Genomic DNA, 11,266 nt, shown 5'->3' with positions numbered 1-11,266 from the left:
TTAATAAGTTTTAATTCCATTTTATTTATATTTCTTACTCCATTGAAAAAGTCATCTAGTCTGACTCAGGAAAGAAATATGCAGATCAAGCACAATTGAACTGAAAACAGAAAACAGTACAAAACCATTCTAGATCATGCACACTGGAGGCATTATTATTGGTTTTTGGACTCGTATTTTGGCCGGAAGCAACAGTTTAAAGTTAAAATGCCCTAATAATAGATGTTTCCTATATATACACAGCTTTTCTTTTCACAAGACATTAACTGATTTATTGGATTACTTGTGGGTTATTGTGAGGTTTTTATCAACTGTCTGGACTCTCATTCTGACGGCACCCATTCACTGCAGAGCAAGTAATTAAATGCTAAATGTCTCCAAATCTATTCTGATGAAGAAACAAACTAACCTACATCTTGGATGGCCTAACAGTTAGTACATTTTCAGCAAATTCTCATTTTTTGGGTGAACTATTCCTTTATGATGCATCTTAATCCAATTGCAATTAAAAAAAAAATATATATATATATATATATATATATATATATAGCATTTTTGTTTATTCACTTTATTTCAAGCATTCAATGAAATCAAGAGTTAATCAAGAGATGTTAAAAATTATGGCTATACTTTTATTCACATGGGAAATTGAAAATAGGGTGCTTTGTTGTATACTGCACATTTGGAATACGTACTGTAGTAGGTCACCCGGATTTCAAATCGAGTTTATATGCTACTGTATATATTGCAGAAATAATAGTTTTACATGGGTTAGCATGCTATAGCCTTAAATAAGTGTTTCTAGAATTTGTACAAGTGCTGTAATTTATGGAAAGAAATTTTAACAGCTGAACAATCACTAGGTTGCTAGATATACAACAGCTGAATTCACTGAATACTGTACTTCAGTCCCCCACAACTCATTTTCATTTCTATCAAAAAGCAAATATATTGCTACACCGACTAAGGTATATTTATTATAACTATTTTTTATTTATTAACATTTCACTAAAACAATACATGGAATATTCTAGAACATGGACATTTTGGGAGTGTTAAAAATACAGAATAACCACATACAATGTTAACAACACTTCTTATTTGTCTTCATCTCTCTTTTCATTAAAACATCCCATTGGAAAATGACAATTCTCACTGAGGGCCAAGATCACAGTCGTTTGAAATCTGCTAGAACTCTGAGAGCTGAATTCCAGCCAGCTGCACCCATGACGCCTCCACCTGAATGAGAAAAACAAAGGGGAGGTCACGCACATCAAGCTAAGCATTTACCTGACCTGGTTTTATGAAATGTGATATCACACTGATGACATTTCTAAACCTAATACACACTCTTTTAGCTTTTATTTATTCAGGCACAGACCTGGATGGCTGCCACTGCCACATAAGTACAGTCCTTTGACTGGTGAGCGGTAGTCTGCGACAGAGGGCAAAGGTCTCGCCAGGTAAAGCTGATCCAAAGACATTGAGCCATGAAATATATTCTGTGGCATAAAAAATACATGTACTGAATGTTTGGAATGGTACGACGTGCAAATTAACTTCCAAAGGAGAGATTAATAGAGACAAAATCATTCTGTATGATTGTGAAAATTACTTAATTAAAATTTCCAAGTTTATTAAATTTAAATATCCATACCCCTCCAGTGAGACCAAAGACCCTCTCCAGATCAGCGGGGTTAAAATGTCTTTGCCAACTATAGACTTTTTAAATCCAGGTGCGTAACGCTCAACCCAGTCGAATGCTGTGAAACAGGAAACAAAGGACCAATTACAACAAAGATCTTATTACTTTGAGGCATGCGATATGACTGCAGTAGCACAAACAGTGTCTCTGTGTTTAAAAGTAGCGATTTCATTGCATTCCCATCTATCAGAGTGTGAGTTTTTTGAGGAAGGGTCTGGCTCATTTAATGTTCTGAAATATTATTGCAATCATTTATCCTTCAGAAATCATTCTAATATGCTGAGTTGGTGCAATTATTATTACTACTCAAATATTATTAATGGTTTGTTGAAAACAGTTTTTGGTGGTTGATATTTTTGTAGAAACCTTGAATTTTTTTTTTCAGAATTATTTGATGAATATGATCATTTAAAAGCATGTATTTGAAATAGAAATCATTAAATATGTCTTTGTGGTCATTTCTTTTTAATAATCAATTTAATGCATCCTTTGTGAATAAAGGTATTATTATTACTTAAAAAAACTACTTTCCCACTTTTGAATGTAAAACTACTTTACCCACTTTTTACTTACACAACTTTTGAATGGTAGGTTTGATAATATTAAGAAATGCTTCCTAAGCACAAAGACAGCAAATTAGAATGATTTTTGAAGGATCATGTGACACTGAAAACTTAAATTTTGCTTTGCCATCAGTGGAATAAATTGCAATTTAAAATGCATTTTTAATTTTAATTTTAAACAGTTATTTATAATTGTCACAGGATTTCACAGTATTACTGTTTTTTATATTATTGATTAAAAATTGAAGCCTTTGCAAGCATAAAATACTTTTTTTCAAAAACATAAAAAAAAAGAACTCAACCAACCTGTTTGTTTTACACTTTGAAAGACCTCCAAGACCTTTTACAAACACAAGGCTCATAATGGCTGTGCACAAAAAACGGCATAAAAAAAAAATGCAAATAGGTCATCAGGTACCTGTGTCAGCAAATCTCCCCCTGTCCTCGTCAGTCCAGGCGTGACAACCCTCCAGCAAATATGGCGTAAACTGGATGAAAAGAGACACCACATGACAGCCGGGGGGCGCTAGAGTCGGATCCAGCACTGAGGGAATGGTCATTTCTATCATAGGCCTACACAAAAACCCCAGAAGATGAATCGGGATATCATGCAAATCCCTGTGGTTCGGTGCATTGAATGGAAAACCATCACCATAAACCCTGTTCACGGGCAACAGATGTCTGTGTGTGTCTGTGAAACTCTGGTCATGACTTGCAAATGCAGTGTGTAATGTGCAAATATTAGTTGTTCCATTATAAGCACCACCACTGCAGGTTTGCCCACCTGGAGGATGGGCGTCCCTGCTGGCCCTCCCTGTAGGCCTCCTCCAGCACCTCCACACTCTCACAGTTCAGGTGGATTGAACACTGATGATGTGGACCTGGTCTTCCATCCGCACTATTTGGAGCAGCCAAGAAATTAGGCAGCTTGTCTACAGCCACTGTTCATTTGCAAAGGACAGAGATTACAGAATATTCCAATCGACAATTATACAGGAAAAAGACAAACTGAACTCCATTAAATTACAGTTCTTGCAAGGCAGCACCCTAGCTAACAAAAGTACGTTCCAACAATGTTTTGCTAATGTTACCATTAGTTTATGAAAACGTGATTTCTTTGAACGCTTAAATGTTTCAAAAACCTTGATTATGCGAATGTTCAATGATTCTTAATTCGAAATATCATTTCGCAAACATAATTATCTTCTTTTTTTTCTTTTCTTGAAATGCATATTTAGTTTGATGAAATGAAGTATTCAGTTCTCTGTAATCTTACCATAGTCAATCTGATCTACAGCCGTGATGAATGCCTCTGGCAGGGCATCCTTTACCAGGACAACCACAGACATCAATTATTCAGACTTGTCATTAACATTTAAGTAAAACGGTTGTTAATTTTTCCACATTACTATTATTTTTTACATTGGACTAATAAAAATAAATTCAGTGGGATTCTTAATGTTTCGCCTGTATATATAGATATATAATCCTACTCTAAACTGAACTAACTCACATGTGGACAGTGTTGCTGGTCAAAGAATAGGGTCACTCCTTGAGTAAACACAGATGACATCAACTGTGAATGAACTGTGAACCACTTTTTTAAGTATCTGAAAACAAGCAGACCTGACACGGTCTTAGGACTTCAGGTCTGTACCTGTGGTGTGAGCTGTTTGAAGGTGATGTAGGGAGTGGCATTGGACAGAACCACTTTACTATGGACTTCAGTTCCATCTGTCAGCACAACACCTTTGGCAGAACCATCCTGACCAATAAAGACCTGTTCAACATCCTACAGGCCCCCAGGAAAGCCACAGATTAATATCTGTGAGACAGACGGTTCTTTTGAATAAATGTGCTTGAGAAAACAGCTACACCTACTTCCTGAATACTAACCCTGTTTGAGAAAATATCTGCTCCGAGAGACCGGGCGGAGCGCGCAATCGATTGAGACACTCCTCCCATTCCTCCCTCCACGTAACCCCAGGCACCTTTCTCTTTCTCCAGCTCACCCATGACATGAAGCAGCAGGACATATCTACAAGATTGAGCATACAGTCTCCACAATAACATCCAGTGTCCACAACAACAACCACAACATATTCTGAATCTGTTCTAAATGTCAAACTATCCTCACCCACTTCCAGGATGATTTGGGCTTGTGTTTGCACCAATCACAGAGTCAGTGGCTAATGTGGCTCTCAACGGCTCTGATTCAAACCAGCGATTGAGCACCTACAGAAAAAAAAAATACATTCCAAACAAAGAAGCTTCTAATGCCAGATTCAAGTCATGAATCACATCCTCAAAACCACAAATAGTTAGCCTTATTCCTTAGGCAATGCTCATGAAGCCAAAAATTAACGATTCATATTTTGGTGTGTAATTTATGCATTTTCAGGTAAAACTTTAAATATACATTATTGGTCTAGATTTTGCAATAATTTAGATTTTTAAAGACCCAATCTGTATTTATTTGATCAAAAATACATTAAAAACAATAATATTGTGAAACATTATTATGATTTAAAATAACTTTTCTATTTTAATATATTTTAATATATTTAGCTATTTCAGTCTTAGTGAGCATAAGAGATTTCTTTCAAAAACATTTAAACAAATCTAAATTATTCCAAACTTTTAACCACCAGTGTAGATGAGGGCAAGAATACCTTTTTTTATTTTATTTTTTTTTATCAGAGGACAATACCATCTGGATACTGATAATCTGTACATTTACATTACATTGCAAATTATTTACAATGTTAGACCTTGGATTGACCTTCTTGGGGTCTGCTAGTTATTCAGTCAAATGTATTTAAAATGATGTATCTTAACCCACCTTCATAGCTGGAGCTGTAACAAGTTCATAGAAATCTGGTATATTCTTTCCCAACTTCAACCCTGTTAGCATGGAAGAACATGAATTTGTCTTTAATTTATTCGTTTTATAAACACTTGTCTTATAAGACTCTCTGGCTTAGGTGAGCAACAGCAGAACAATTAAGGGAAATCTAGTGTGTTATATAATCATGAAGCTTCATTACCAGACTTCACCAAAGGTTTCAAGCTCCTGAGGGCAGAAATTTTCTTTCTCAAAGAGCCCTCAGTCAGTCCTTGAATGTCAACAGGTGGAGCATCTAAAAGAGGGTGGATGGCACAGGCCAGTCTTTCCAAATAGGAAAAAAAATCAGGATAGACCTATAGTGATTGGACAGAGAAAAAAAAAATACATAAATTATGTATATTTAGTTCATTATTTGATGTAGAAGGGTGTGTAGGCAGTTGTCACAGCATTTTGTTTATAGTGTCACATGCAAGTTCATGAAAGTGTTCTTGCAAAAATCGAATTCCTCTTGTCAGTGACATTGAACCTTGGCATCTTTCTCCGAGAATTTGCCAATCTCTTGCCAGGTCAGCTCCAAGCGTTAAAGACGGTGGTGGCCGCCCTCTTACACCATCCTCCAACATGGGGGTAAATGAATAGGGGTCCCTCATGTACACCTTGAGGCCATGTTTCTGCACAAAAAAGACACAGTGGAGAACTGCATTTTTAGCTTGAAAGGAAAAAAGTAATTAATCATCTGCCACTTGCTTCTTCTCCTTGTGAAAAAGAAGTGTGCTTCTTGTACTGAAAGTGCAATTGTAGCGTCCTTCAAATCTTAAAAGTAAATATAAAAATTATACTTGTAGATAATAAAATAAAACTAAAACTTTCTTGAAAAAAATCCACTCTGTTTCTTAACACTTCTGGAAAGTATGTAATAATGTCAGATTAAAAGCATTACTTTAAAGTACAGTACATTTTAAATCACTGTTTTAATAATATTCTGTCATGCTTTTTATAGAAGTATTTAAAATAGAAATGGTCATAAATGCTTGTCAAAACACTTGGAAATATACATTTTAAAGAAACCAAGAAGTAATTATTAAATTACACTGCCATCCAAAAGTTTGGGATCAGTAAAATGTTTATTGTCTCTTCTGCTCATCAAGGCTGCATTTATCTGATTAATACAAGATCAATACATCAATACAAGACAAGTCTAAAAAAATGCATTTAATATTACATTTAAATGATTATACATAATTATCAAAAAAAAAAAAAAAACATGCAATTAAATTGTATTCTTAAGTGTCCTTCTTTTTACAATGTTTGTCAGGTCTGTCTAAGACACAACACCATTGAGGCAAAGTATACACGTGGGCGGCTATTTTCATAAACGGACATTTCAACATCTCCGGTTTTAAAAAAATAACATCGTGCACACATGTCAGTTTACAGAAAAGTGTTCATTTACATGTACCCGTGTATATATTTGGTCAAGAGCATGCCAAACCTGTAGGTGGCGGTGTAACGAGAAGCTCAAGCTAACGTAAGCCAATCAGAATACCGAAAATCACATGTAAGCATAAGTCGCACTTTTTTTACGTACTGTAGGTGCGAGCTCTGGAGCATACTGTGACATTGACTGCCTAAACACCCGTTTGTCTCAGTTTAAATACAAACGTGCCAACGAAGATTTTCCAAATCTCCCCTCTGGCCGTAGTTTTTAGAAAGAATCGGTTTCAGATGCGAATTCTCTGTTTGTGTGTAAACTAAGGGCGCAAACTAAGGGAAATGTCTCCGTTTTTCAAAATAACCATGTATGTGTAAACGGGACCTGAGAGATAGTTAAAGGGAAGCCGATCAGTTTTAAACAATAACAAGAGAGGATCAGGCATGTAACATCAATATGAACATCACCTTGAGCTCCAGGTCCTGGTAGATGTGTGGGCGCAGTAAACTGAGCAGATAGGAGGCCCTGGAAAAGTGGAACCCTGAAATAAACAGCCAAAGTCATGCAAAAAACATTGATTCACACAACTCAATTTCCATATATCTTCAGGGTCAATCAGAAACCTTGACTTAAAATGCTTAGACTACTTACTTTATCAGTTCTGAATTTCTAATTATTGATAATAATAGAGTGCCTGAGAAACTGATCTTTGGCCAGTCTGTAGGGGATTTAGAGTACATTACATTAACTCGCACCTGGAATAATCTCTTCAGATACGGCTGCTCCTCCAAGTACATGTCTGCGCTCCAGGACTGCTGTTTTCACGCCTCCCTTCTGCAGATATGCTGACTGGGTAAATCACAACAGAAGGTTTCAAACAAGAAACTGTTGTGGTCAGATACATGAGATACATCAGATTTTGTGTGTACTTACTGCAATAAGGCCGTTGTGACCTACAAAGAAAGAAAATAATTGTATTTTTCTTAAAGGAGTCTAAATTTTAAAATCATTTAATAGATGTTGTTGAATAATAGCCGATGAATAATATAGCCTACAATTATTATCTCCTGAAACTTAGATGCTATGAAACAAAGTATGACTGATGATAAAATGATAAATGATAAAAATGATAAAAATCTGAAAACTGCATGGTTTCACAGTTACGTTACATAAACTTTTACTCCTGCAGGGGAAGCATGGGTGCTCAGCAGCATAGCGAATTCCTCATGGAGCCGCATTAAATCTTTTGACGTTTTTTATCTCATTGGGACATTTGTAAACAGAACATCATAATCGTTTAAAACTATTATTTCAAATCATTAGTATCTGGTTCATAAATATACATTTTATCTCAAGTTTCGACGAAAGTATTTTAACGAAAGCCCTCACGACGACTCAAAAACGACTCTGACTGGTCCCTCCAGTCCAGTGTTGAGAAAAGTTACAGGCGCCACGTGACACGTTGTCCGCGCGCAGTTTTAAAACTGGTCTCAATAATAATTTCTAGCTATACAACGTAACTGATAGATTGTAATAAAAAAATATAGTTAAAATACACAATCAATAGGTCAGGTTATATTATAATTTAATTATAATTTATAGTTATAGTTAATTATAATTTTTCAAAATCGAAAAAAATCCCCGCCAAGCCATGTTACAGTTTTGTTGTTTCTTTAGGCCGTGCATGTATGTATGTCTGTAGCCTACCTGCACCGATAATAACTGCGTCATATTGAGGTTTGAGGGCAGTGCTGCTGTGGCTGCCGCGCCGTGCCACTGATATAACCCCTCTGTGCCATAAACCTGCCCTGACAGCCGCAGCCATGACGAGTTCTGTTCTGACAGCCCTCAAACCCAAAGCTCAAACTCCAAAGCTTCGCCCTTTCTACAGTAAACTGGCCTGGGGCGAAACCCCAAGTACAAGGTACTTTTCTCTCCTTTGGAACACTCCTCCCCCACACTCAAAAAAAAGGGGGGGGGGGGTGCTGGGTCTAGAAACCTGGGGAGAAAAAAACAAGTAAAATGTAACAATAAATAAATAATACACTAAACTATTAAACTAACTAAAATTAATATTTAAAAAATGATTCAAATTATAAATCAATAGTAAAAACAAACAGTACAGTAATATATAGTAATATATATATAATACAAAAAAGGACATAATAATGTAATGGAAACTTTTTTTTCCAAATAGTATTTTATTACACATATGTATAATATTAATCTGTAACAGTATAAGCTGTGAAAGTGATTAGAATGTGACACCACTAATGTAAAAATACTTTAAAATAGACATAGGCTACCCATAATATGTTTTAAGCAAAGTCAGACATTTATTTGCACTGATTCTGCTGGAAAGCATTTATTTTATTGGTTTTATTGCTGCTTTCCAATAACTCGGTTCAGTCAGTATTCATCAGCCTAAAAATCAGAATAGAGACCTTTTGTGCATTTACTAATAACTGGTATTGAGGTCAGAGTAGCTAGAGAAGCGGCTAAAGAAAGTTCAGTTAGAATAATTGTAGTATCAACAATCTCTTGGTAAACATTTATACATGGTTAACTATCTGTTGTTTTCTGTGCCTATATTCAAAGTCACATAGAACATCTTGAGAACATTTTCAGTGTTAGATCAAGGTACAAAGTTAAGTAGAAAGCTTGATGGTCAAATGTCTGTTTAAATAAACCAAGTCTTTACATTAACCTATAAGACATTAACCTTGTTTTATAATCTTTACTTGAAAGTAGAATAGCCAGCTAAAGTTAGGCCTCGATATAAACACTTAGAGTGATAGTGTTCCACTTCTTTAAAAGTGTGCAGTGAAAGTGCATATCAAGACAAAACAAGTTATAAGAGTTTGTCTATTAATACCCTGGCGCAAGGAAAAAATCACAAGACAGAGGCACAAGACAGAGCTACAGTAGCTCCATTGTATTGAGCTGCTTCTTAAAGCGGCTTCTGAGACCAGTGTGAAAAGTGATTATGAATAAGATAAACAGTTATCACCTGTTTGGGCCACGCCTGTGATCCTTGAATTTGTAAACATGTGATCAACAAAATAAAACTGTGGACAAAATAAGTACAAGTTGTTTACTGTATCTTCATAATTTCTGTGTCCTGTGAGAAGTCAAGAAAGAAAGAAAGAAAGAAAGAAAGAAAGAAAGAAAGAAAGAAAGAATAAAGCCACATTTTATTCCAGTAGGTGGCGGCAAAGACTTTGGGTTGTCATAATACAGAGGAAGCATTCATTCTATATCAGCCTCTAAAGATAATTTATAGCTAAGAATCTAGACGATTTATTATTACAGGTAGGGTTGATCATCTAAGTCTTTTTATGTAATAGTACTTTAATTCATGTATGATTTATCAACGTTTAATTTATTCACATTAGCTGAAATGAACACCATTAAGCCATTCGACATTTATCATACATTTATTATCTCAATGTTATTTTCAGCATTTACCAACCAGTACAGCCGCATAGTGACCTAACACAAACAATCATATTTTTATAAGATTACCAAATATTAATAAATGTTGTAATTGTTAGTTCATGTTAGTGAATGTAAACAAAAGTTAAATGTAAACAAACATTAAATGTAAACAAAAGAACGGATATGGTGTTGAGATTGACCATTTTTGTATCAGCCTTTTACATCAATTAATATCTTGTTAACATGACTCATTGACTATTTAAGATGGGGAGGTCATAGTTAATTCAAAGCCTTTTGAATATTGTCTCTTTCCATTATGACATGTCAAATAAAGTTACTTCAAAGCATTGCCATACTTAAGAAATGTTCTCTTCAGCTAAGAGAAATCATCTTGACTGAAGAGCCCGTCTGAAGAGATCATAAGTGGTTCTCTTTCTATGCTAAATATGATAGGAGATGATGCATCAACATCTTGCTGATGGGACTGCAGACAGCTTTTAGAGACACATTTGAAAAGCAGGAGGTCTGTGGCTTTGTGCATTTCACTCAAGTAACCGAAGATAACCAAAGCTTAGGCCTTAAATGAATTAGAAACTCAATTTTAGTCTATATTATGTGTAATTGCTGTGACGCAGTATACAATATCCTTTAACTTCTATTTGTTTTGCTTATGCTGTGAAAATCAACTCCTATTGATTCAGGTTCTCAGAAGGAAAAGAAATAAAGAAGCCTGCTATTAGATAATATAGGGTTTCCCGACACCTCTATTATGGTCAATTATGGTCAAGACAGAGAGATACTCTACAGGCATGCCAGCTTGGCTTTCCTTGAAGGAACACATCTGGTCAACACACAGTCAACGTTAATTTGATCAAGGCCATGGAATTTTCTTCTTGTAAGCGAAAATTAACACTTCATTCCCTTTGTCGGCAGAAATTCTACACCATGGGCTCACGGCCAAAATGAAATAAGCTGAAAATGGTCCTGCTTTAAAGTATAATTAGCTTATTGTTGGGCAGCCTAATTAATTTTCTTCCAAAGAGATAAAGATAATGATAGTCTTGCTGATATTTACTTATTGTCTGAAGACTATGATTTTTGTTATTTTTCAGGCCTACACAACATTTTGATAATGAGAGTGATGCAAAGAAGCTGGCATACAAAATCTCACTTTAAAAATGTCATGCCTAACAATAGCTAGTAGGCCTATATTGAAATTGTGTAATTATAATGGAACAGCATAAAAGCTACATGAAATTTGCTGATATATGTAGAAAATT

The 11,266-nt window shown here is 35.3% G+C and overlaps 1 protein-coding gene across 1 annotated transcript; it reads right to left on the bottom strand.

Annotated features, from left to right (window-relative positions):
• Positions 1 to 1,079: 1,079 nt before the first annotated feature.
• On the bottom strand, positions 1,080 to 8,492 carry pyroxd2 (pyridine nucleotide-disulphide oxidoreductase domain 2). Its single transcript, XM_059565835.1, is given in 18 exon segments — positions 1,080 to 1,239; positions 1,382 to 1,502; positions 1,658 to 1,692; positions 1,695 to 1,763; positions 2,687 to 2,841; positions 3,053 to 3,233; positions 3,545 to 3,593; positions 3,926 to 4,060; positions 4,165 to 4,306; positions 4,406 to 4,503; positions 5,111 to 5,172; positions 5,316 to 5,469; positions 5,643 to 5,679; positions 5,681 to 5,787; positions 7,016 to 7,089; positions 7,304 to 7,397; positions 7,482 to 7,501; positions 8,256 to 8,492. Coding segments are annotated over 18 exon segments (1,722 nt in total). The 5' UTR covers positions 8,374 to 8,492; the 3' UTR covers positions 1,080 to 1,168.
• Between the last annotated feature and the right edge of the window lie 2,774 nt (positions 8,493 to 11,266).

Source organism: Carassius carassius, chromosome 14 (genome assembly GCF_963082965.1).
Source record: "Carassius carassius chromosome 14, fCarCar2.1, whole genome shotgun sequence".
NCBI lineage: Eukaryota > Metazoa > Chordata > Actinopteri > Cypriniformes > Cyprinidae > Carassius > Carassius carassius.
Note: the sequence above shows the minus strand (reverse complement) of the source record. Positions and strands in the feature narration are given on the sequence as shown.